This window comes from Chiloscyllium plagiosum, chromosome 39 (genome assembly GCF_004010195.1).
Source record: "Chiloscyllium plagiosum isolate BGI_BamShark_2017 chromosome 39, ASM401019v2, whole genome shotgun sequence".
Lineage (NCBI taxonomy): Eukaryota > Metazoa > Chordata > Chondrichthyes > Orectolobiformes > Hemiscylliidae > Chiloscyllium > Chiloscyllium plagiosum.
In genome coordinates, this window is record NC_057748.1 from 17,195,646 (window position 1) to 17,221,720 (window position 26,075).

The window sequence follows — 26,075 nt, forward strand, 5'->3', positions numbered from 1 at the left end:
TTTGAGCACCTGAGGTCTGGGTCTTGTTAACTGAGCCAACGGATGCCCGACAATCATGTTCAAATTGAGTCATAGAGACGTACAGCACAGAAAGACACTTTTCGGTCCAACTCGCCCATGCCAACCAGATATCCTAAATTAATCTAGTCCCATTTGCCAGCATCCTTGAAACCTTTTCTATTCACATACTTGTCCAGAAGTCTTTCAATTGTCGTAATTGTACCAGCCTCCACCACTTCCTCTGACAACTCATTTCACATGCACCACCTCCTGCATGAAAAAGTTGCCTCTTAGGTCCCTCATGTCTTTTTTAAATCTCTCTCGTCACCTTAAAAGTGTTTGCCTTGTGTTGAAATCCCCCATCCGAGGGGAAAGACCATTCACCTCATCTATACAATTCATGTCTTTATAAACTTCCACAAGGTCTACCTTTTGCTCTCCAGTGAAGAAAGTTGCAGCCTTGTGACTAATGACACAACAATGCCAACACCACCCACAATCTGCAGACTCTCAGGATGAACAAACAACAAACAAGGGCAGGACTTATACAATTAATGGTAGGGCCTTGGGCAGTGTTGTAGAACAGAGGGATCTAGGGGTTGAGATACATAATTCTTTGCAGTTTGTGTCACGTATACACGGGATGGTTAAAATGGCACTTAGCATGCTTGCCTTCACTGCTCAGTCCTTTTGAGTACAGGAGTTGGGATTTAATGAGATCATGCTTGAGCCATGGTCTAACTCCATGTACCTACCTTTGACCCATATCCCTTAATACCTTTACCTACCTGACCTGGCTTTCTGAAAGTCTCATTTATTAATTTGCCACTCCCTGCACCACACCCCATTTTCCCCATGACCAAGTCATTTATCCCTGGTTGTACTCTACTAAATTTCATTTGCATCCTAAGATATTGGCATCCTGTGTAGTATCCAAGATTTTCCACAACAGTCCATGGGACCCCACCAGTACTTTAGTAACTGTTTGGCATAACTTCCTTGCTTTTGTAGTCTCTGCAATTATTTGTCGGGTCAAAGATCCCATATTGCCTTGCTAACAGCGCTCTTAGCTTTATCTTGCTACCTTTAAAGATCAGTGTAAATAAAATATCAAGTCATCACTCCTGAGCCCTTATAAAATTCTAACATTTAGGTTGTATTATACTCATTCTTCCCACTTCCCTGCCTCAAATTTCACCTAACATGTATCTGCAAGCTTACTTATGCCTTCCTGAAGTGTCACTATCTGAATCGTTTGTTACATTTCTGGACTTTGTGCTATCTGCAAAGGTAGCGAGACCCTTTTGAGAAGATTGGTAGCTCAGGTTGAGGCTCTGGATGTAAGTTTGCTCGCTGCGCTGGAAGGTTAATTTTCAGACGTTTCATCACCGTACTAGGTAACATGATCAGTGAGCCTCCGGTGAAGCACCTGGTGTTATAACCTGCTTTGTGTGTGTGTTTAAGTTTCCTTGGGTTGGTGATGTCATTTCCTGTGGTGATGTAATTTGCTCTGATGTCATCATTTCCTGTTCATTTTCTCAAAGGGTGGTAAATGGAGTCCAAGTCGATGTGTTTGTTGAGTGTGTTCCAGTTGGAATACCATGTTTCTAGAATTCTCACGCATGTCTGTGTTTGGCTTGTCCTAGGATGGCTGTGTTGGCCTTCCTCATCTGTAAGTAAGGATACTAGTGAAAGTGGGTGATGTCTATTTGTGGCTAGTTGAGGTTCATATATCCTGGTGGCTAGTTTTTTGCCTGTTGGTCCAATGTAGTATTTGTTACAGTTCTTACAACGTATTTTGTAAATGACATTAGTTTTGCTTGTTGTCTGTATGGGATCTTTCAGTTCATTAGCTGCTGTTTTAGTGTGTTGGTGGGTTTGTGGGCTACCATGATGCCATGAGGTCTGAGTAGTCTGGCAGTCATTTCAGAAATGTCTTTGATGTAGGGGAGAGTGGCGAGGGTTTCTGGACGCATTTTATCTGCTTGTTTAGGTTTGTTGCAGAGAAATTGGCAGAGTGTTCATTGGGTACCCGTTCTTTTTGAATAAGCTGTATAGGTGATTTTCCTCTGCTCTTTTGTTGAAAAAATGTTCTAATGCAGCCTCTTTTGTGGGCATTGGGATGAATGCTTCTGTAGTTCAGTATTTGGTCTGTATGTGTTTCAACTGTGACATCTAAGAATGGCAGTTTCTTGTTGTTTTCCTCCTCTTTAGTGAATTTTATGCCTGTAAGGATATTATTGATGGTCTTAAAGATTTCCTCTAATTTGTTTTGTTTAGTAATGACAAAGGTGTCATCCACGTAGCAGATACATGAACATCAACTGGCCACAAAAAGACATCACCCAGTCTCACTAGTATCCTTACATATAGATGAGGAAGGACACCACTTCGACTGGGAAAACGCATCCATCCCAGGACAAGCCAAACAGAGACACGCACAAGATTTCCTAGAAGCATGGCATTACAACCGGAACTCTTATCAACAAACACATTGACATGGACCCAATTTACCACCCTCTGAGAAAAAGAACAGGAACTGACATACCACAGGAACTGACATCACCAAAACACAAATAAGAAACACAAATAGAAAGTGGGTCACTAACACCAGTGCCTTCAGTACCGATCGCTGGGGAAACAGCAGCACACATCTCTTTTCTCCTTCCCACCTGAAGGACCATGCACCGCTTCTCCCTGCTTTCCGTTCCTTAGCTAATGTCCTAACTACTACCTCTTTAATCTTAGAGGCTTCAATTTTGCTTCTATCAGATGCTTCTTCTGGGCCCCAGCCAGAGGTGTGCCTTGAAACTTTTCCTTATCGTTTTTCTTCTTTCGTGATTATTCAATCTCCCAAACTGGCATTTTTAAAAAATCCTCCAACTCTTAATCTCTATCTTGGTAAGGGATCATTGGTCCATTCTGTTCGACCATAATACCAAGGTTCATTCCTTGCCAGGTCTGTCAGCTCCTCTACTTTCAGACTCGTTAATTCCAAAAATGGAATTGCTGAGGGATTATTCATCTGCCATGAAGACTTGACTTCTAGAACAAGCCAAGTGGTTATAGCCAGGCTACAACACTGACTGTATCTACTCCACAGGCCAAAACAGAACAAATATCATCCAATCAATTACTAGTCCCACCAATCTATGATCATACAGCAAAGTGATGCTACCTAGCAGTGCCTGACCTCAGAGGTCACTAACTCTATCACATTACACAATATCAAGTCCAATATAACCTGCTCTCTATGGCTCATGTAGTGCTGTGGAAGTGTCCTTTCCACTGAGCCAGTGACCTGGGTTTAAGTGCCACCTGCTCCAATGGTATGTAGTAACATCCATGAACAAATTGATTAGAAAAAAGTACAAAATACATATTTTATATAATGCTCTCTTGTTGGATCTAGAATGTGATGCTCTAAGAAATTATCCCGAAAGCTTTGTTAGAACTCATCCTGGCTACTAGTGTCTGATTTTTCGATCTTGTATGTAAATTAAAGCTCCGTGATTGGTACCATTCCTTTATAAGTACTCAATGTTTATTCCTGCACCTTTGTCCCACATGTGGAGTCCTGTAGACGACTCCCCTTCATGATGTCTTTCCCCTACATTCCTCTTCCCCACCCACAGATTCTACATAGTGATCCCGTGAACAAAGGTTATTTCTACAATGGTACAAATGCCATCTGTGATTCACAGTGCTCCCCCTCCACTGTGACCTAGTTGGATATTTTTCTTGAATTCAACTTGATTGAGGATGACCACCTGTTTGACGTAAAGTTAAGCTTAGGAGTAATGTCTTCATCACCCTGCACAATAATTAATATGTATATATTGTAGCTTTCTAAAGAGCAAAACAAAACAAAAGACACTGCTGAGAAAGAGACACACTATCAAAGTTGTTCCATATGCCTTTCAGGTAAGAAAGGAGATGCCAAATTCCAAAGGAAACTATGTATACTGCATGTAAAGCATATCCATCAGCACCTTGTTTCTTCTGCAGCGCACATGGTTTCCCTTGGAATTTACCATCATTACACCTTGCTTTTTCCTTTGAAGTTTAGTAATCATGTGCCTGTCCCCAGAGTACAAGATGGAAAACTTTGACAACATGTCGCTTTTTCTCAGCAGTACTCAAGGCATGTTCTACCAAACGAACACTTCAAAAGAGAGAACTGAGATGCAGTCATTTCATATGTTGCTTCCACATCTGTTTTTATTCATTGCTGTTGCATTATTCGTCAGACAGGATAAGGGTCTCTGATTGGACAGCGTGAATTCAGCAGACATGCACAGAAATGGACAGTAGTAAATTCACAGCCCTCCCCATATCTGAAGTGTCGCTTCTGCTGTCGCTTTTCCCTCACATTTTCTCTCCACATCTAAAATGGGAACTGTCATTTAAGCTGCTGTGTTGACTCATGCCCACTGCTGGAAGAAAACTCGAGTTGTAAGGCTTCCTAAGACACTAAGTGTCAGCACAGGATTTATAACACAAGTAGGCATAGGCAGAACCTGTGTGCAAAAGTGACTGGATTACTCCTGTACACCCTGGCCCATTATCTCTATGACACAAACCATTCCATCTGGTCTCAACTCCCCCTGCACGACACCACAAAAGGTCACTACAAAATTAACACAAGCAGCTCAGTATTAGGGAGGGCAAACAAGTAGGGTTAGGCAAAATACATGAGCAATACAGTGACTGGATTACTCTTGTACACTCTGGCTCCATTATCTCCATGACACAAACTATTCCAACTAGTCTCAACTCCCCCTGCACGACACCACAAAAGGTCACTACAAAATTAACACAAGCAGTTCAGTATTAGGGAGAGCAAACAACATTAATGCTTTTCACCAGAGCGAGTGAAGAAAGGAAACGAGGCCGAAGAGAGAAGGACGCTTGCAATAAATGTTACTCACCATTGTGCCGGAAAACCCATCCAACAAATCCCAGGCTCCTCAAAGGAGCCATGAGGAGAAGATGGAGAAAACATATCTTTAGTCTAAACTAATAGCCCATCTTCAGGACAGTTCATTAACAAAGGATACACTGAGGCCGAGATTCCCATTTCAGCCCACATAGCAAGATTCCAAATCCCTGCAAATTTGGACCTGCTCTGTCAACTCTCAGTCCGCGGTCTATTACAGTGAGAACCTATATCTTCCACACACATTAAAGCGCTCACCATGAATAAGCAGAAGGTGATAGAAATTGGAAGCAACTTGGGTTGGGTCATCTTTCTTTAAAATAAATCAGTCTATTACACAATTCAAAATTTCAAAAGTAAACAGCAATCAGAAATTCGTCAGTGTGAGCAACTCAAACTTCTCTGACAGACTGGTGTTTTCAGAATCAAGATGTTAGAACATTACTTTTCAAACTGTACAACCATAGTTCTACCAAACCAGATAAATAAGGCAACCACTATTAAACCCAAATACCAGCCCTGGGAATTTGTCTTCAATAAAAGAGGGTCTGTTATGCACTTTGAGGAGAAAGTGAGGTCTGCAGATGCTGGAGATCAGAGCTGAAAATGTGTTGCTGGAAAAGCGCAGCAGGTCAGGCAGCATCCAGGGACCAGGAGAATCGACGTTTCGGGCATAAGCTCTGTTATGCACTTACCTGTCCATTTCTTTATGATTCCAAAACAATACTGGTCCATTTGGATGGAATGGATGCAGTAGTGAACAGCACATTGTTCCCTAATTTACATCAAACGTTCATGTATTACAAGAACTATCCACTGCTGTCAAGCCACATCACCTTATCAGTCTGCCTGAGCTTTTTGATGCTGTCATAGTAACATTGTCAGGAAGACCAAGCACTTCACAGACATGATGAAGGCCTTTTGCCCGAAACTTCGATTTTCCTGCTCCTCAGATGCTGCCTGACCTGCTGTGCTTTTCCAGCACCACTCTAATCTAGACTTCACAGACATGAGCTTAAAAATGCGTTGCTGGAAAAGCGCAGCATGATTCCTGAAGAAGGGCTTATGCCCGAAACGTCGATTCTCCTGTTCCTTTGATGCTGCCTGACCTGCTGCGCTTTTCCAGCAACACATTTTTAAGCTCTGATCTCCAGCATCTGCAGTCCTCACTTTCCCCTTCACAGACATGACCCAACCTATGCAGCTTTAACACCAAATTTTCAAAGTGCAATGTTCATTGGGTGAAACATCTGGAGCCAAGACTGAAAGAATTACCCAATGGATCAATTAAGGATCTTACATTTCTAAGTAGCATACTCATCAATTTGGTACTGGTGAAACATTTCAGGATGTTAAAACTAATGAATTCCCATCAGAACAGTGAAAGCAAATTGATTCAGGTGAGGTTTCGAAGTGAGGATGCATTTGATTGATTACACTGCTAACCCCCTCCCACCTCTTCAATGTTCTCTCTTTCACACAAAGTCCTACGCAGGAATCTAGTATTTCACATTTGTGTAACTATGGAAACTGCCCAAAATTAGCTGCAGAACTAACAGGAAGAGAAAGTACACAAGAATGAGGTGCCAGAAAACTTCAAGTAGTCAGCGCGTGCAGTCTTCCATTTGATACAGATATTTCTTTGCCTTCCCTCTGGTTTCTCTCAAATCCGATTCTCAAACTTCTCCTTTCCCGGATTCAGATGCTGATCAACTCTCACTTCCTGATGCACCTGAATCTTCCTCCTATTCTCCTTCTCAAGGGGGTTACCTGAAGGCTTGGAGGTTGCTGGCTGCAGACAGGGTGGTTACTGATTGTGGACGGGGTTCTGTTCCTCAAAATTTCTGATTGGTATTGTAGCCCAAAACCCCTTCAATTTAGACAGGATGTTCCAGTTTATCCATTCAAAGCATGCAGTTGTCTTAATTTGAAAATTATGGCCATTTCACTTTTAATGCATAGCTCCATTAGTGACAACCAACATCTGATTCTCTTGCCACAGAAAGGAACCTAAGTATGCTGCAAGGGTTCTGGGTCTTGGGGCTTTACCATTGCTCAGGTAACAAAGACCTTGTCTAATGGAGCAGGAGGGGAGCCCATGGTGACGTGCCCTTCAATAGTTCATACTATTGCGAACAATCAGACCTCTTTCCACACACTGATATCATTCTACACTAAGTGCAGACAGGTAAGCAGCAAAGCAAAGCAGAAACAGCTTATTTCTCTAAGGCAGACAAAACACCTCAAGGCACTTCACAGAAACAGAACCATACAAAAATCGATACTGAGCGAGGTCAGGAGATATTTGGAGATGAAAAGCTTGGTCAAGGAATTGTAACTTTCAGCAATTGTTTGGGGGGGGGCGGGGTAACAGGGTCTGCATTGTAGAGATTAGCGTCAGGTTCACTGAACACGAGACTATCAATGCTGTGGCAGAGGAAGTCAAGGATGCACTGAAGTTCAGAGGTGGAAGAATAAAGTTAGAGATCTGGAGAAGCAAGGCTAAAGAATTTAAACACAAAGATGACAAATTGTTGGACTGAACCCATTGCACTGGTCTAGACGAATACAAAGCATAAAACACTCAAAGTTACCAAAGACAAATGGCAGAATAATAAATATCAAACGATAGAAATAGCCTAAGTCTGCTTTACTTTCTATTCCCATTAGAAAAGTCCTCTCAACTTGTGTAGCAACACCTACAACACATGTATGCAATACCACAAATTGAAAGTCTTGGTCACATCCTCACAACTAATCTGTTGCAACTCACGATTCTTACACAAGCAATGTCACAATGCTGAACAAAACTTCCATCAAATGTGGAAACATACAACATAAAACAGGGTTTTCGCAAACTGGATACAGACTCGAACCTCCATGCTACAAGTGACCTTAATTCAATCACTAACCCAATTACAATCAAGGCAGAAAGGTGTACAACTGAAGATCCAAAACAAAAAAATATCACTGGAGTCTTAAACACCTGCAGAACATGACTAGGTCAGAATTACTCAACTGCTGTTACATCTATTAAAAAAATGGATTGGAAACATCTCACCACAAGTTTATCTGCAGCATCAATCACCTTCCCACAAACTTCAAACAATCCTAGAGGAATGGGAGCCCAGTGGGAGCCAGTGATGTAGGTTTTCACAACAACAATCATGTCAGGAATAGGTAAGCATACATTAGGGTCACAGGGATCACAGTTTAAAGAAACCAGGGGATATAATTACATTTGCCCTGTCTCTTGGCAGCTTTTGAGATATTGCACTCAACCACATTAATACGGCCCATTATTTGAACTTCCTCAATTATTTGACCCATATGACTTTTGTTGCTGTTTCAGAGATTGTGGCAATTCAACCAACAATGCTTTGAATTACTCAACATAGTTTAAAAACTAAGTTTTCTCCACTGCTGACCTTAGGACAAGCAGGTTCATCTCAAACTAAGCAAATTCAGCTATTTGCAGGAGTGGATCACTCTACAGACAATAGCATAGTCATTGTGATCAGTCTTCAGAGTCAAGGGTAGCTACCGCAGCCCTCTGAGCAGCCACAGCACTGTAAATCCTCCTGACAGTTTTCAACTTATCCATGATTTCACCTCAATCACACACTGCCTCTCCCCAACACAACACTAACCCCCAACTTCCCATTCAACAACTTGCGTTTACAAAACCCTTCGAAAGTGCCGGAGCAAGAGAGAGCGATAGCAAGAAAGAACATTTCTGACATCCAGAGAACAAGACGTCAGGACTAGTGAACAAGAGGTTCAAAAAGATAGATCCGAAACAGTATTTTGAAAGGGAACAGGACAAGAGCGGTTTGAGGAGGAGATTTCAGAGCTTGGGTCACAGTTGCCAATGGAAGAGTGGTTAAGCTCAGGGATGGACAAGGAATCAGAATTAGAGTGCAGAAAGCATAACAGAAGTTCATGCTACTCAGAATGAAGAGGGTTATTTGATGGCGAGTTTGAACTACTAAACTTTGATTTTCCACTTTGATGTTACAAACCTCAGTATTTGGAGGGGATTGATGATGGGAAGCAGAAAGAGTGTTGGTGTGGAGACAAGCATAAGGAGCGGGTGTGAGGCAATGCTGGAAGTGAGAAGGAACTCGAACCATACCAAATGCAGCAAATATTAAATGTTACTCATCCCATTTCTCCAAAACCTGTTGATACTTAGGGGTTGCACTCCTTGTTAACTGTACAGAGATATCTTGAAGATTTAGCATTGCCACGATTTCTTATCATAGCCTGAAATAGGTTAAAAGTCTCACAACACGTTATAGACCAACAGGTTTATTTGGAAGTATAGGCTTTCATGAAGCTGCTCCTTCATCAGGTAGTTAGTGGGGCAGGAGCATTGGACACAGTATTTATAGTAAAGGATCGAAGTGTCATAAACTGATGTAATGTATTGAACAAACTTAGATCACTGTTAAGTCTTTAATCACTTGCAACCCGTTCTAAGATTTGATTCATTAATATGTAAATCCCAGAATTTCTTTCAAGGTGAGCTGGACATCGTATCCTGTTCTTTCCCAACTGGGAGAGAGCATCCCTGTCTGGCAATTATTGCATGTTGTCTATTCATCCGTTGTCATAGCATCTGCTTGATCTTGCCAATGTACCTTGCCCGCAGCATATGAGAGAGACAGCGTTGGCTGAGTTACATGATTACCCGCTGCCCACGTGGTGGGTGGTGTCCCCACGTGCATGGTAATATCCATGTTGACACACTTGACACGTCTTGCAGTGGTTGCCATAACAGGGCTGTATGGTGTTAATTGTGTCAACATGGATATTACCATTGCACATAGGGACACCACCCACCACGTGGGCGGCAGGTAGTCATGTAACTCAACCAACGCTGTCTCTCTCATATGCTGCGGGCAAGGTACATTGGCAAGATCAAGCAGATGCTATGACAACGGATGAATGGACAACATGCAATAATTGCCAGACAGGGATGCTCGCTCCCAGTTGGGAAAGAACAGGATACGATGCCCAGCTCACCTTGAAAGAAATTCTGGGATTTACATATTAATGAATTGAATCTTGCAACCCATTCTCCCAGTTGGGAAACACTTCAGCAGTCAAGGACATTTGGCCTCAGATCTTCGGGTGACCGCCCTCCAAGGTGGACTTTGGGATATGCAACAAAGTAACTGAGCAGAGGCTGATAGCCAAGCTCAGCACCCATGAGGATGACCTCAACTAGTATATTGGGTACATGTCTCTCACATACACACACCCCTTTCACAGGCATATACTCTCTGTCACAAGCGCGGACGCGCGCGCACACACACACACACACATCTATGTGTGAATTTGCATTTGCAGATTTGTATTTGCAAATATAATCCATTTTAACAAAAATGGAATCTGTAGGCAGTCAGTCCAATTGATGTATTATAAATTCCTACTTTGGAAATAAAACTGGTCTGACTCAAGGTTGGAATACAGGCAGATTCTAACCTCACACCTTTAAAGCATTGTCTGAGTTGAGGGACGCCATTTTAAGAAACAGGATCATTATATTTAAGACAGAGGAGAAGAAACTTGCTCACCTTTTTAAAACCTTAAGTTATCTCAGGAACGTGACTTGTAAGTAGTTCTGGGATTTACATATTAGTGAATCGAAACCTGCAATCCATTCTAAGTGATTAAAGAATCAATAGTGATCTAGGTTTGTTCAATCCACCACATTAGTTGTATGACACTTTGATCTTTTACTATAAATTCTGTGTCCTGTAATCCTGGCCCACTAGCTACCTGTTGAAGGAGCAGCGCTCTGAAAGCTAGTACTTCCACATAAACCTGTTGGACTATAACGTGGTGTTGAGAGATTTTTATCTTTGTCCACCCCAGTCCAACAGCAGCTCCTCCACATCACAGCCTGAAAAGTGTGATACTTTTTTACCCCGCAGACTGACTGCCTCAACTGGACATCATCACAGCTAATGTGGTGGCGATGGCTAGGTGGGGAACTGTGATATAAATAGGAGGTAGGATAACTGCAAGAGAAAATGTTAGCTACAATGCAATTTAGCAATGAAGGTGGCTGCAAATGATTACAAAACACCACTGAACCATTGCTGGTTTTGCATCTATTCATGACACACCATCAAATGAGGCACAAGGGTTTCTGCAGGAAATTACTAAAATTATCAATTAACTCAGTTATAAAAACAAAAGAAGTTGCTGGAAAAGCTCAGCTGGTCTGGTAACATCTGTGAAGAGAAACATTCCAGTGACACTTCCTCAGAACTGCTGCCTGACCTGGTAAGCTTTTCCAGCAATTTCTGTTTGTTTCTGTTTCTGAGATGCAGCATCTGCAGTTCTTTCGGTTCTTATTCAGTTTTAAAACGTTTGCTGCAAATGAAGTAACCTTACTTCTCCTCCCATTCAAATGATATATTTGACGTTCTGCCACAAACGACGCATCAAACCCTGATCAAAGGGGCATTCAAATGGCCGCCTACAAGCTTCCAATCAGATTGTGGACTAACTGAAAAGTGTTGAGAGCAGTAAACATCGACTTGGTCTCTAGTCTCCCATTTATTCTACTTTCATCTAATCTCATCATTGACCTGACAGGTGCTGGCATTTGTGACTAAACACCCAGGAGAGAAAAAAAATTCAAAATCTTGACACGGATCCTTCAGAAAACCTGAGCTGAACTCTCAAATATTCTGGCAGGATGGACGCTAAAAGAATATTTCCCCTTTGCAGAAGGTATGAGAACTAAGGGATACCATTTTAAGAAACAGGATCTTTATATTTAAGACAGAGGAGGAGAAACTAGTTCTCTCAGAGGGTGTGGAATTCCCGAGAACTGCAGCAGCAGAGTCACCAAACATTTTTAAGGCAGAGACAGAATTTTCACGAACGGGGGCTCGAAAGGAAATTGGGGTGGGGTAGGGTAGGAAGCAAGATGGAGTTGAGACTATTGTCTTAAGTAATAATACAGCAGGCTCAAGGACTCCAAGAGTTTGTCTCTATCGTATAACATGCACTAGTCTTGCTTCAACTAGGCTCAAACCAGGACAATGGTACCATATTTTGAACTGAACGATCACCACTGGAAGACCATTTGGCCTCTAAGATAAATCATACGAAGTCAAAGAAAGGCAATGTAACTAATCTAGACACTACTCACCTCTCCACAAATATCAAACGGATTAGCGGGTCATTATCATGCTGCTAACAAGGAGCACTTGCTGCCTGCAAAACTGACTACTGCACATGCTGACTACACCGCAACAGCACTACTCATGACCTCAGGACGTCCCAGTGCTCGATAATTTGGTTTGCTTTCCTTGCAGGGGATGAGGGTTTTGCCGGGTGAGCCACCACTTACTTCCCGTCCCTACTTGTCCTCAAGATGATGAGCTGCCTTCTTGGACTGCTGCAATCCATAATAAATTGGCCATAGTGCCCAGGGATGTGCAGGCTAGGTGGGTTAACCATGGGAAATGCAGGGTACAAGAATAAGGTAGGATGATGGGTCTGAGTGGGATGCTGTTTGGAGGGTTGGTGCAGACTCAGTGGGTCTACTTCTTCATTGGAGGGATTCTATGATTTGACATAGCTTTCCTTAAGCAGACAATCAATCAATCACAATTTTAAACCAGCACTGAGTGCTGCACAACTATGGTAACCTAGCTCAGATGAGACTTTAAGCCTGTTGCACCAAGTGGATGGAATGGTTCCACAGCATATTTGATGAAGGATAGGATATTCTCAACTGTCCTGAGAAACATTTATCCCTTAACAGGACATCACAAATACAGGTCGCCTGCTCATTTAGAAACCTTTCTTGGGATGCAAGCGTCACCAGCACGGCTGCAATCTATTGACCATACCTGGTCACAACCACAGCAGAGCCAACTACAGATTGTTTATAGTAGAAGGCTGAATGGAAAAGACAGCAGGATTCCTTCCTTAAAGGATATGAGTGAAGTTACCTCAATTGTTTGAGGGATCATTTCCTACATGAAATTGTTGGAAGCATAGGTAATTCTAAGCTCCTTGAGGCTCTTTCATCATTCTCTTAGATCATTTCTGATCTAAGCTCAATTCCACTTACCCATCTCTCACTTCCACATCTCCTTTAACTAGTAAACATATTCCCAATGGTCATGAAATTTCATTTTTGTTTTATTCATTCATGGGATTCATTTGACACAGTATCCACAAACATTTGAGGGAGAATGTGTTTCACATTTCTACTAACTACACTGAGGAAAAGAAACAATTTCTGATTTCATCCTTGAATGGCCTGACTCAATTTTAAGACTGCCTCCTTGTTTTGGACCCTACCTCATTAGGGTACCCTGCGAAAATCTTCAATTGTGTCGAGTCTTCTAAACAAAACGGAATATAACTCAGTCATGTAATAAATCTGATTTATTCAACCTGCCTTCATCCTGTAACCCTATGAAAGTCCTGGTATCATTCTAGTGTATGACACTGGCTGAGTGTGGCTTGTCAAAGGAGCCATGTTAATTTGTGTTGAGAAATGATCTCACCTTAAATATGAAAATAATTTTTTGAGGCACTTCCCAGTTCCAGGAAATGCATTAACCCACTGACCATGTGCATGTGCATCAGTTTTCAACAGAAGTTGAAGCAGATTGTTTTGAGTTATCTTCTTCCCTTACATAGAGGAGAGCTTTACAAAACAGGACAACTTTCTCAGACAATTTATTTTAATTCAACGTTTGTGTTACCAATGTACGAACGCTTCTGTATTCTGAGTAACACAAAACTGTAATAGTTATTTCCTTCTTGAAATGTGTTCAATTCTCTTAAAAAGGCAGTGCTTCTTTCAGGGTCAATTTTATACAGGTCAGTCTCCATTCAGTACCTCATCCTGTGCCCATTTGGCAGATGTGAACCAAAACAATAAGCAGTGGCTGGATGGAGGGTAGTGGTGTGGGACAGGACAGCATAATTCAGTTCACATCACAAGTCGAACAATCACTCAACAGTCAACAGGAGCAGGAATCCTTGGCTGACTGCTCCAGTCTAGTTCAGAGGCACTGAAACTAATTGTAGTATGCCAGCCAAGGTTAGATCCACAGCAATGTGGGTGACTCTGAACAACACTCTGAAGTGGCAATGCAAACCACTCAAATCATTTAGAGATGGACAAGAAATATTGGCCTTGTCAGTGATGTGCGTGGAAAGAATAAAATCAATCACCAGCTATCGCAAGAGGAATAAAAAACTGAGGTGTGACTGGCTTCCTAGTCCATATCACACCAGGCGACATATCCAATCGGTAATCTGCAACAAAAGTTTTGGCTGCTAGCAAAAGCAGGTTAAAACTCTGGAATGTGATGCTTAGTTAGCTCCAGCTGTTTACTTTGGATAGCTTTATACTGCATCACATTACCCTGCTGGGACCACGTCGCTAAGATTGGATGTCAACTTTTGTTTAGATGCTGTATTACATTATTAGCGTCACATCACAAGTGCAGAAACAGGTTTGCACTCATGATACCCTATTCAGCAACCTTTATCTCAACAGTGCTGTGGCACCATGAGATAAAGGCCTGGCAGCCACAAGAACAGAACAGGATTCGATAAAACCAAGGCCACTATCACATACTCATTGACTCATGATTGGAAGTGACATTGGCAAACAGCTTGCTCACCTGTTCAATGACAAGAATGCGACTTGCGGGATGAGACAGTCAGAAGAAAAGTCAACTGAATAGATATTTTATGGACTCCTATATAAGCTCTCTCATTTTCCAAGAAAGATTTTAATTCAAATTAGTGTGGATAGCTTGAAATTTCTTATCTTAGTGAGTAACCGAGGTTGTGGTATAGCCTGAAAACAAAATCTACTTAAATATACAATTAATATGGCACATATTTTCCACTCTCCAACCCCAAAACAACATCAGGATATCCTTGGGCAGGTCACCACACACAAAATTAAGTCAAAAACAAGGCAATTGGGATCAGGTTACATTAATTTCTTCACTTTGCTGCCTGGCTACACAGGAGATCTTTCAGGAAGGGGCGTAAACGCTTCTGAAATTCAATCCTTGCTAACTTTTATCCTTGCACAGCCTAAAGAGTCTGGTTTCTCCTTTATACACAGTGTGCACGAGATGGTGCAACTTGCTATTATAATTATTTCATATCTTATTTCAGAACTGTCAACTATTTTGGATTTGTTGATCACAAAACAGCTCACACCATTAGAGAACTGTCTCTTGATTCAGGTATTTACCTGTCTTTAATGTGCTGAACTGCAACATTTAAACTTCAGAAAGCTTTCACAGATTTTATTTAAATTCTTCACAAGACACCATGGGTGCTGCGGTAACATTTATAAAAGATGATTTTTTTTTGCAGCATGTAGTCTTGGCTGACTGGTTCGGGTGATGAATCTGAGATTCACTTGAGTTGCGCCACAAATCCTGCCAACTATCAAAATTAGGAATGCTTAAAACCATTATGTGCAGTGAGGCACATTTAAAAAATGATGTGGGAATAAAAGATCCCCTTGGAAACAGTAACCATAACATAGCAGAATTTAGCATTCAGATGGAGGGTGAGAACCTTGGGTCAGAAAATAAAGTGCTTAACTTAAGGGAAATTACGTCGGGATGAGTTCAGAGTTGGCGAAAGTGAATTGAGGAAGGAGAAAACATGGCTGAAGAACAATGATAGACATCTAAGGAATTAGTTTCTGACACACAAGGATACATTCCAGTGAACAAGGAGAAAGAGGGTAACCCAACCATGGTTAACCAAACTAAGGATAGTAGATTCAAAGAAAAAAAAATATACAATGTGACAAAGATTAGTGGTAAGCCAGAGGATTGGATAATGTCTAGAAGCTAACAAAAGACAACCAAAAAGCTAAAAAAAACAAGAGAGAAAGTAAAATATGAGGATAATCTAACAAGTAATATAGAAACAGACAGAAAGAGCTTCTTTGAATATATAAAAAGGAAGAGTGACACCAAGTGAATACAGGCCCCTTAGAAAAGGAGGCTGGAGAAATAGTATGGGTGAACCAGGAGACAGTAGAGGAATTAAATAAATATTTTACATCAATGTTCACAATAGACGACACTATTGGCATCCCAAAAAAAGAGTACCAAAGGGCAAGGTGAGGGAAGGAATTAAACACCAGTCACTCGAGAAAAAGTACCAGATAAGTAATGGGGCTAAAGGGTGATATATATCCCCTAGACCTGATGGACTGCACTGAGGATACTAAAGAATTCTGGCAGAACGGTGGCTCCGTGGTTAGCGCTGCTGCCTCACAGTGCCAGGGACCTGGGTTCGATTCTAGCCTCGGATGACTGCGTGGAGTTTGCACATTCTCCCAGTGTCTGCGTAGGTTTCCTCCCACAATCCAAAGATGTGCAGGTCAGGTGAATTGGTCATGCTAAATTGCCCATCGCATTTAGGGATGTGTAGGTTATATGTATTAGTCAGGGGTAAATGTAGAGTAATGGGGAATAGGTTTGAGTGGGATAATCTTCAGAGGGTCAGTTGTTGGGCCGAAGGGCCTGTTTCCACCCTGTAGGGATGCTATGATTCTGCAGGGATTCTGTGAAGTCCCAGAGGATTGGAAAACTGCCAATGTTGTATCCTTGCTCAAAAAGGGAGACCAAAAATAACAGCAACTATAAGCTGGTTGTTTTAACATCAGTCATTGGGAAAAAGCTAGAGTCTATAGCAGAGCTTTAGAAACACAATCATGCATAGTCAATACGGCTACATGAAGGGGAAATCAGACCTTAATTTATTAATATTAGAATTCTCCGAATAGGTAACAAGTAGGATAGATAAGAGGGACCACGAGACGAAATTTATTTGTATATCCAAAAGATGTTCGATAAGGTGGCGTATATAAATTTGCTTAGTAAGAGTCTTTGATATTGGGAGTAGTATATTAGCATGGATAGAGAATTGACTAGGTAATAGCACACAGTTGAGATAGAAGGGACATTTTCAGGATGCCAACCCGTAACTAGTGGAGTGGCACATGCATTAATGATGGATCCATAATTAGTTACAATATATATTGATGATGGAAGTGAATGTATTATCACCAAGTTTGCAGATGGTTTAGCAGGTAATCAGGGAAGCCAAATAAAATGCTGAATGTTATTCCAAAACAAGTGAAGCATAAAATAGGGAAGTCTTGCTAAAACTATGTAACGTACTAGTCAGTCTACACCTACAATACTGAAGACAGTTTGTATTGTTTACTTAAAGCAAAGATACACTGGCATTGGAAGCCATCTAGATAAAGTTCACTAGGTCAATTCTGGGCATGGATGGATTTCCTCATGAGGACAGGTTGAGTAGATTGAGCTTGTACTCATTGGAGTTCAGAAGAATGAGAGGAGTCCTATTGAAATAGACAAGATTCTCAGGGAGCTTGACAAGGTAGTTAAGAGAGAGTTTTTCTCGTGTGAGTCTAGAACTACAGGATAAGATCTCAGTCAAGGGTCACCTCCTTAAGAGATGAGGAGGAATCTCCTCTAAGATGCTTGTGAATCTGTGGAATTCGTAGCACAGAGGACGGTTGAGGCTGAGTCATGTAGAATATTTAAGACTGAGGCAGACAGATTTTTTCATCAGTAAAGCAATCCAGAGTGATGGGGAAAAGGCAGGAGTTTAGCATTACTAGCCATGATCTTCATGGAAAGGCAGAGGAGACTTGATGGACCAAATGGGCTGCTTCTGCTCCTATGTTTAATGATCCACATTATGCATAGACCCAGCTTTGTGTTAGATTTAATTCCTTTATTGTATAAAAATAAAAGAAACTCAACTGTATCTTGAATATTCTCATTCTCTCCTAAAAGGTATGGAATTCCTTTCTAGAAGTCCAGTATATTCCTGCACAATGCGTAGTTCTCACATTCTGGGATTGTCGGTGACAAGAGTGTTAAGGCTACTGGATGGATGGTCGAACTGCACATGAACAGGTCATCATGCAGGATGCATAGATTACAAGAGCACTTGTTGAATCTTCCTTTCTGGTTCACGAGTAACGTGATCAACTACTGCATAACTCCCATCTTGCCCCAAATCCCAACGAAATCAGCTACAGGAAGGAAAAAAAACAACAAACCTTCACAAAGGACATTTTGGAATGTCAAGGTATTCAGTGTATTACATGTTATTTCTTGAAGCGTAATCATTGTTGAAATGAAGGAAAGCAGCCAATTTATAAATGCAAGGCCCCAACAAATTGTCAGGAGCCCTGGGGACTGGGGGGAGATCATGGTGCAGCGATAATGTCACTGGACTAATTCAGAGTCCAAAGCTAATATTCTGGGGACACGTTCAAATCCCAACTCAGCAGATTGCGAAATTTAAATTTAATTACAATAATAAAGTGCAGGATTGAAAGTTGGTCAGTTTCAAGATCAGCATGAGAGCAATCACAGATTGTTGTAAAATCCCATTTGGTTCACTAGCATCTTTTAGGGAAGGAAACTTGCCTCTCAAAATTAGCAAGGCACTTAGTTTAAGGTCAACTAGGGAGGACCAAATGATGGCCTTGCCAGTGCAACTAACAAGCCAAAAGAATACATTTTAAAAATCTGGTGATGTTGGTGAGCAATAAATAACATTCAAGAAGAAATGTGGACTCTTCTCCGAATCATGTCATACTTATTATTGCCAATCAGAAGGCGGGCATGTTCTTGGTTTAACATTGCAACAGAGCCACTGCAAATCCAACACAATAGTACTCCCTCAATAGCACTAATGAATGCAACAAACACACATTCAAGACTTCATAAAATCTTGCAGACAGACAATCTAATGCAATTAATAAAAGTAATAGATTAGGACATAAAGATACAACTACACTATAGATCTGCTTCAACTGCCCTTTAAACTACATGAAAGCTGGAATTTGTAAGCAGTTACAAATTCTTGAGAATAAACCAGACTGGGCAGTGGACATGCACTATCGCCAGGGTAATGACAAATCTGAGAATACAACCTTAAAGGGAAATAAGCTTCCAGTTAGCACTACATTAAAGAGAGTAACAGATCTGTGGAGCAGAGGTCTGAACATACTTTGCTGAAGTTTATTTCTAGACCAGTTACTGGGTCTCAATGTAACTGCCTTCCTTTCCAAATGAGGTTAGATCACCCACAAGAACTGTGAAAATATCTCAGCCATGCCACCGTTTTTAGACTGTCCCTTCCAGCTCCCTGCCACCCCATTAGAACTGCCATTCATCACGTAACTGGTATTTGCTGTACCTTCTTTATTAACAATGTTGCAATCTCAAGAAGTAGTCAAGTTATTAAATCTTTAAAACAAAAATGACCATGTAACAGAGAGTTTGGAGGAATTTGTGGCTCCACATGCCAATGCCAAAGGCAATGGGAGCTGCATGCATTACATATGACTGTTGTCCATCTGTTCTGCTAGCTGATTTTTAGTGGTGACTTTTTTTTTTATTACTGGTTCTGCTTTGAACAAATATCCATATGGCAGAATCAATCCCCTAAAACAAAAATGACCAAGCTCTTTGAGAGAAACAACAACCCTCCAGCCATTGGACAGACAAGACCATCTCCACTAAAATCAGTGGACAAACCAGAATTCCAGTGTCAGCAGCTCCTTTCTCCAGAATTAGCCAGCTCTGACTTACAATAAAAAAAAGAAGCTACCGTTCACAAATTAACTGCAGCACAAGGAGAGATATGCATTGTAGTTATAACACAGCACCAGCCCAATTGGGCCAAAAGATCTTGACTGGCAGTAACACTGCCAATGACCTTTCAGGCAAATCAGGATAAACTTATCTACCCTTGTCCCTCTTTTAGCTGCTGTTTAAACACATCTACAGTACTCACCCCAAGCACTCTTTATGGCAGCAAGTACCATATTCTAACCACACTCTGGGTAAACAGGTCATACCTTGGTTCTTGAATGATTTTATATGGGACTTTTATATTCAAACTTCAGACTCACGAAACAGGAAAACACACCACTATCTACTACATTAAACCTCTTCATAATTTTAAAGACTCTAGTAGATCACCTCTCAATCTTTTCACTTCTAGTGAAGTAAGCTGTAGAATCTAACGTTATAAAGGATATTATCTGGGATCAGTGCAGCACTCATCGCCTGACATACATGACTGGGAAGAGGAGGTTACTCTGCTTAGGTGTGCACCATTTAATAAGTTCTTAGTGATTTGATTACTCGATATTATCACCACACCTGATCATCTTTCGCCCCCTTGCACATCAAGCAGCTACCTCTGCCTTAAAACACTGAGACTCTGCTTCCACTGTCATTTGAAGACAAGTCCAAAAACTCATGACCCTAAGTGAAAAAAAATTCTCATCACTGTCTTCATGACCCCTTATTTTCAAAAAGTGATTTTCTTAGTTCTTGATTCTGCAATGTTCACACTGTCAAAGCTCTCAGGTTCTTAACTCTTATTATCCTCAGTCCAAGGATGTACAGTTTAGGTGGACTGGCAACGGTAAATTGCCCGCAATGTCCAGAGATGTGCAGCCTAGGTGGGTTAGCCGCATTAGCCATGAGAAATGCGGGATGACAGGGATATGGTAGGGATTTGGGTCTGGGTATGATGCTCTTCAGAGGGTCAGTATGGCCCCTATGGGCCAAATTGCCTGTTTCCACAGTACAGATTCTGTGATTGTATATTAAAACACAACCCAATAAATTTAATCTGATTCTTTGTAAGGTATTTCTGTAATAAAATAAGGTTCTTTATCCTAAAGAACTTCATTACACAATTGGAGACATGAATTACAACGTGTGCACATGTCCATCAGGAATCAGCCACAAAGTCTTCAAGCAAAACTCCTGAGAACACCACAAAAATGGAGCTTTTGTTTACTAGAGTGGAATGTGCAGCCTCTCGCCATCAAGAGCAACACACTTAACATTGGCCAGAGAACACGAGCACAAGTGAGCAAGAGGCAAGCTCCAGGAAAGCCTGCCCAATTTCCAAACATTACGACAGTGGCTATCTTTCAAAAGTACTTCTGGTCAGTATATAGCAGTAAGTTGTGAAAGGAAGTTATTTCTCTCTGATGCGTGGACGTACTGCTGGAGTTTAACAACTTGTAATAAAATACTTTGGGCAAAACAATCTACCAACAAGCCATTAGGGTAGATGAACACAATCTTAGTTCTTAGTTTCAGGGAACATCTTAAAAAGACAGGAGCGACTTTAGGATTAAATTACAGAGTGAAGCACTTTGACAGTTTTGAAGGCACAGCCACCAGTGGAAACATTAATATGGGGGAGGGGGGGGAAAGGCAAGGCCTGGAGGAGTGCAGAGATCCTGGTGGATTGTAGGATTTTAGGTGGTTACAAAGACAAGGGGTAAGGCCATGGAGGGATGTGAAAACTAGAATGAAGTGTTTAAACTTGAGCTCCGGTTAAGCCTTGTCTATGTGGTCAGCGATGATGAACGGGACTGCACAAAAATAAGGACATAGTCAGCAAGAGCTCGAGGAACTGGTTAAAGTCGCAGCCCATTTGTACCGAGCTTTGGTAAATTCTGTTCTGCTCCAACTTGGAAAAAAAAAACCTCCTGGTAGGAACACCTTATCTGCAGTGCCTGGAAGGCAAGTGTGACCAAATACCACCACAGCCTCCAAAAATTAAACTGCTGTGGAAAGATCACTGCTCATTGTGTTACGGGTTGCTGTGATACTTACTCAGGAGACGAGGCCACTAAGCCTGTATGTGCTTACCCATGTCAGGAAGTCTCCTCTCTAACCAGACAGACCAAAGGAGGAAGAACTATTTGAGTCAAACAGTCTTTCATTGAGGGGCCTAAGAGTTTCTTCCTCTGTTGCAAAGGGAAGGCGGTTTCAGCAGTGGGTGCTAAATGCCACACGAATTCTCGTAGGTAGCTTCAATGCAGAGACAAACCTGAGATCAGTCGTCGCTCTCCACCATCTCTGATACCCAAGACATCAAACCAAATTTGTTTCAAGGAGAAAGATGAGCTTTCAATCATTCAAACAGTATGTAATTTGGACTTAAGATCGAGAAGCTGGCGGGGATTGTGTGGTCAAAAAGAAAAAGATACAACCAGTTGAAGAACATACACAGACAACTTAGTCACAAAATGGCATGAACAACCCTCATTTTAACAGAATACATCGACCAGTTATTACAGGGTATTCTATGTGATGTTACTTACGTGGCATGATTCCTTGGCTGGCCAGCTCCTCCCGGGTCCGCCGCTGCTGAAGCTTCAGCTGCAGTACTGTCGGAGAGAGACAAAGAGAGAGAGGACACACACGATTAGTGCTCCAGGCTACGACTGCAAAACAGTGCAGCTACTCCATGCTTTGTGAAAGTTCTCCATTTTAACCTTCACTTTTTGCAGAAGTGGTCACAGATCTAGCATTTCCGCCCATCTGCTTTTAAGTAGGAAACAGCAAAGACGGCTGTCATTTCGATAAGCTTGACAATTAAATTTAAAACAGTTCAAGTCTTGTCAAAAACAAAACTGCTTTTTTAAATTGTCTCCTGCCCTCTTTCCATGAAGAGAATTTCAGCTTTGGAACATACTGCCTGTATGTGACCCACAAGGCCATACATACAGGAGTCAGCACCTGCAAAAGTGCTGTAGTACCGAATCAGTAATTCAAGGGTCACAGATTACGACAAACTTTTTAGAGACAATCTGGAGGATGGAAGGGAAGGGCAAGAAAGGCAACTGCCCAATGAGAGACTAACCATTCTCTCAACACTGTCTAGTTTCTTCAACAATCCTGCAGGGGTTTTTGACAATTTTGAGCTGCCCACTGAGATCTCCTATGTGTCAACTTACTTTCTGAGAAGAACTTCCTCATTTCAGTCCTTAGTTTGACCCTCAGACTGTCTGACCTTCTGGTTTGCAGTATTAATAGGCATGCCTTGTTTGAAAAAGTAATCCACACCGCTTTAGTCTTGCAGGCTATCCCTCGCGGTTGCCTCGTTTCAAATCCAAGATGCTCAAATTCTACCTGCCGATAATTCAGCCAGAGCCACGCCTCTTTCTGTGACCACTTCTAGCAGCTGAATCACTTACAACTCAACGACCAGAACCAGACAATAAATACAAAGGGAAAGTTTGACGACAGCACAATACACTTCGATCACACTTACCTCAGGCTTGCTTGCTATTAACTATAAAGTTGACTCTACCAAAGCCACAAGACCTTTCAACCTCACTGAGTTATTTCAATTCCATCTCTTTCAAAAGTTTTAAAAGCAAAATGGGCATTGAATCCATGTTCAAAGTGGGACAGGATCATGGGAAAGAGGAGTTAGGGGAGATCATATTATCAAATGAAAAACAGACCACTCCACATTCTCATGAAAATCCAGTTTTGCTGCTCCAGTTATCAGGCAGTCATTTGATTTGTGATACAAGACTAACTTAAATATCCTCTGGTCTTTCACAAACCAAGCCTGGTTCTAGATCAACAAACTGGACGCAAATAAAATCAGCTGCAGTCACAGATAAATAAGGACTAAAATAATTCAAACCACAAATACTCATCTCAGTTAATCCTAATTTTAAACTGAGTCAAAACATTTTCACACTATGCACATCCAGTCAACATTTTCATACCAGATACAATTTAAAATTTACTGTTAAAACATTAAAATATTGGGTTAATTTTATGGACAAACTAAAGGAAACCTCCAACAAAATGTTTCCTTTCCGAAAAACTAGAGGCAAATACAAAGCTGAAGAGCCATGCTCAACTTTACAATTCCTCCTCCCCACCTATTTTCCATTCCCAATGTCAGATGTGGTATTTGGGAGATGTGATGGATTGGAGGGCAGGAAGAAAAGAACTACTACACTTTACAAATTCTGGCAAGCAGCATTCAACACAAAGACTGATCTCCTGTTTTGGGGAGGGGGGCAAACCAGCAGGGAAAGGACAAAGTAAATGCATGCATTGTTTCTGTAAAACCTTTCGTGATTTGATTTACTATTTTGATAAGTTTTAAATGCAAACATCAAACTCTACCCATGACCACGATAAATGAAACAAGCCAGCAGAACATGCATTGCAATATGGATGGGCATATCTGGAAGATCAGACTGTACCAAGATCTACCTTGCATTGCTAGTTTTGGCAGAAATGCTTTTGCCAAAAATCAATGCTGATAGGGAATTAACAGATAATACAGACGGAAAGACTGCACAAAAATACCAAACAGTTAGGTCCTGAAATCTGGTCTCTGTTGCAATTACTGGACAGTTCCATACAAGTGTCATATTGGGCTTGAAAAGATTAACTGTTTTTCTCTCTCTGCAAATGATGCCAAACCTGTTGAGTTTCTCCTGCACTTGCTGTTTTTATTTCAGACTTCCAGCATTGCAGTATTTTGCATTTAGGCAAGCCAGTTAACCTCAGCTAGTTAAATAAAATTGGCCTTGGTGCATCCAAAATGGAAGTGGGTAGGGAAGGAAGTGGTCCTACTTTTGAGTATCTCCAGCTTGGAAAACAGAGATGTATTCTTCAGATGAAAGCAGAGGGCATTGAAAGTTTATTTGGCATATGAAGGGCAGAGGGATGAACACAGAAAGTAGTAGAATGAGCATACATAACTTTCCAAACTTGCTCCACATGAAGTATGGCCATTTAGACAGGGTAATCTAAAGCATTGTGCGCAAAAATAAACTGCTCATTTTCAGATACGTGTTCAACCAATGTAACTCATTTAAGATGATCAGCTAAGTCCACTAGTGTGATGCATTTACATGTGTTAGAACCTTAATAGACTAATATGCGAGACAGCGTTTTTTTGCAGGCAGAAAGAATCTGTACATACATTGCACCCTTTACAGAAAAGGGGCCATGAAGACCATGGCTATACCCTGACCAAACAGAAACTAGGTATCTGATCTGAGTATTAAGACTGACAGTCAACTATTATGAAGACACTCAAAATGTTAACTGTCTTTTCTCCACACATGCTGCCAGACCTGCTGAGTTTCTCCAGCATTTTTTGTGTTTGTTTCATATCTCAAGTATATGCAGTTCTTAGTTTTATATTACGGAAGTATTTTTTCTGCATCTTCATGACAATTATGGCCCAGCCTATCAGCACCATCTTTTCATCGTATATAAAATGGCGGTGTCGCTTTTTTCTCCCCTCAAGTTCATTTCTTTTGCTGTAGTTATGACAACTGCAAGAGAAAAAGCTTCAACTTTAAGTCTCTTTTTAAACAATGTTTATCCTTCATTTACTGCGTTTTGTTTAAAACATTAATTATGTAAATATCCTCCACTCAGTCCACTTGACTGGAATCCTGCTTTAAAAGGATTCTGCTGTAGTTTCAGTCATGAGTTCTGCGAGCTGTGATTCATGAAGGAACACAAAGGAACACAGAATTACAGAAAAGAAAATCACAAGGTAAGAAATCTAGTTACAGCAGCAAATGCAGGGAACGAGTACTAAGTTGTCAATCCCATTCTGAGACTTCACTTGCAGAGCAGAATCATCCAATATTGTCTCTCTCCCATGTGCTCTTCACAACACCCCCAGAACTCATTTATCTTAATGATCCTCATGCGTAATGTAACACAGGTCAGCATGCACTGCACAAAATGTTTCTCTTGAATGATAGCAAGGCAATCATCCAAAGAGAGATCAGCTAACAGTAAAAATGCTACAGCTTAACTCCTCAAATTTGAACTGAACAGGTTCCCATTCAGCAGTCTGACAAGTAACACACTGAAGGTACAGGAAACAGTATCTATGCAGTTGAGTATAGGGGTCCTTTCCACGGATTGCCACCTTGCTACTGAAGGGAGCAATGGAACATTTGAGCCTAAGAGCGATGCGTCAGGAGTTTTCAACTGCTGGCAGGATTGCCCATGACAGTAAGGTCAAAAGGGAGGATCCAGCCAAAGCAGATCCAAAACAAGTCCTCAAATGTGATTCAGGTGGAAGATATTCATATGATGTCAACGGTTGTGATGACAGATGAAGGTTACAGTAGCTGGGAGATCCCTAGTCAACATTTCCTTGCCATTGAAACTGGATCTACCTTCTGTCTAGGACCGTGCCTGCTGATGCACAACAGTGTTCCACATTATAT

The 26,075-nt window shown here is 41.3% G+C and overlaps 1 protein-coding gene across 5 annotated transcripts in view; it reads right to left on the reverse strand.

Annotated features, from left to right (window-relative positions):
- LOC122542284 (myocardin-related transcription factor A-like) overlaps nucleotides 1–26,075 on the reverse strand; it is a 200,812-nt gene that overhangs the window by 65,305 nt on the left and 109,432 nt on the right. For all 5 annotated transcript variants that reach the window (XM_043679873.1, XM_043679871.1, XM_043679876.1 and 2 more), the window contains one exon: nucleotides 22,164–22,229. In XM_043679873.1, the coding sequence (XP_043535808.1) occupies nucleotides 22,164–22,229 (66 nt within the window). The remainder of the gene's footprint in view (nucleotides 1–22,163; nucleotides 22,230–26,075) is intronic.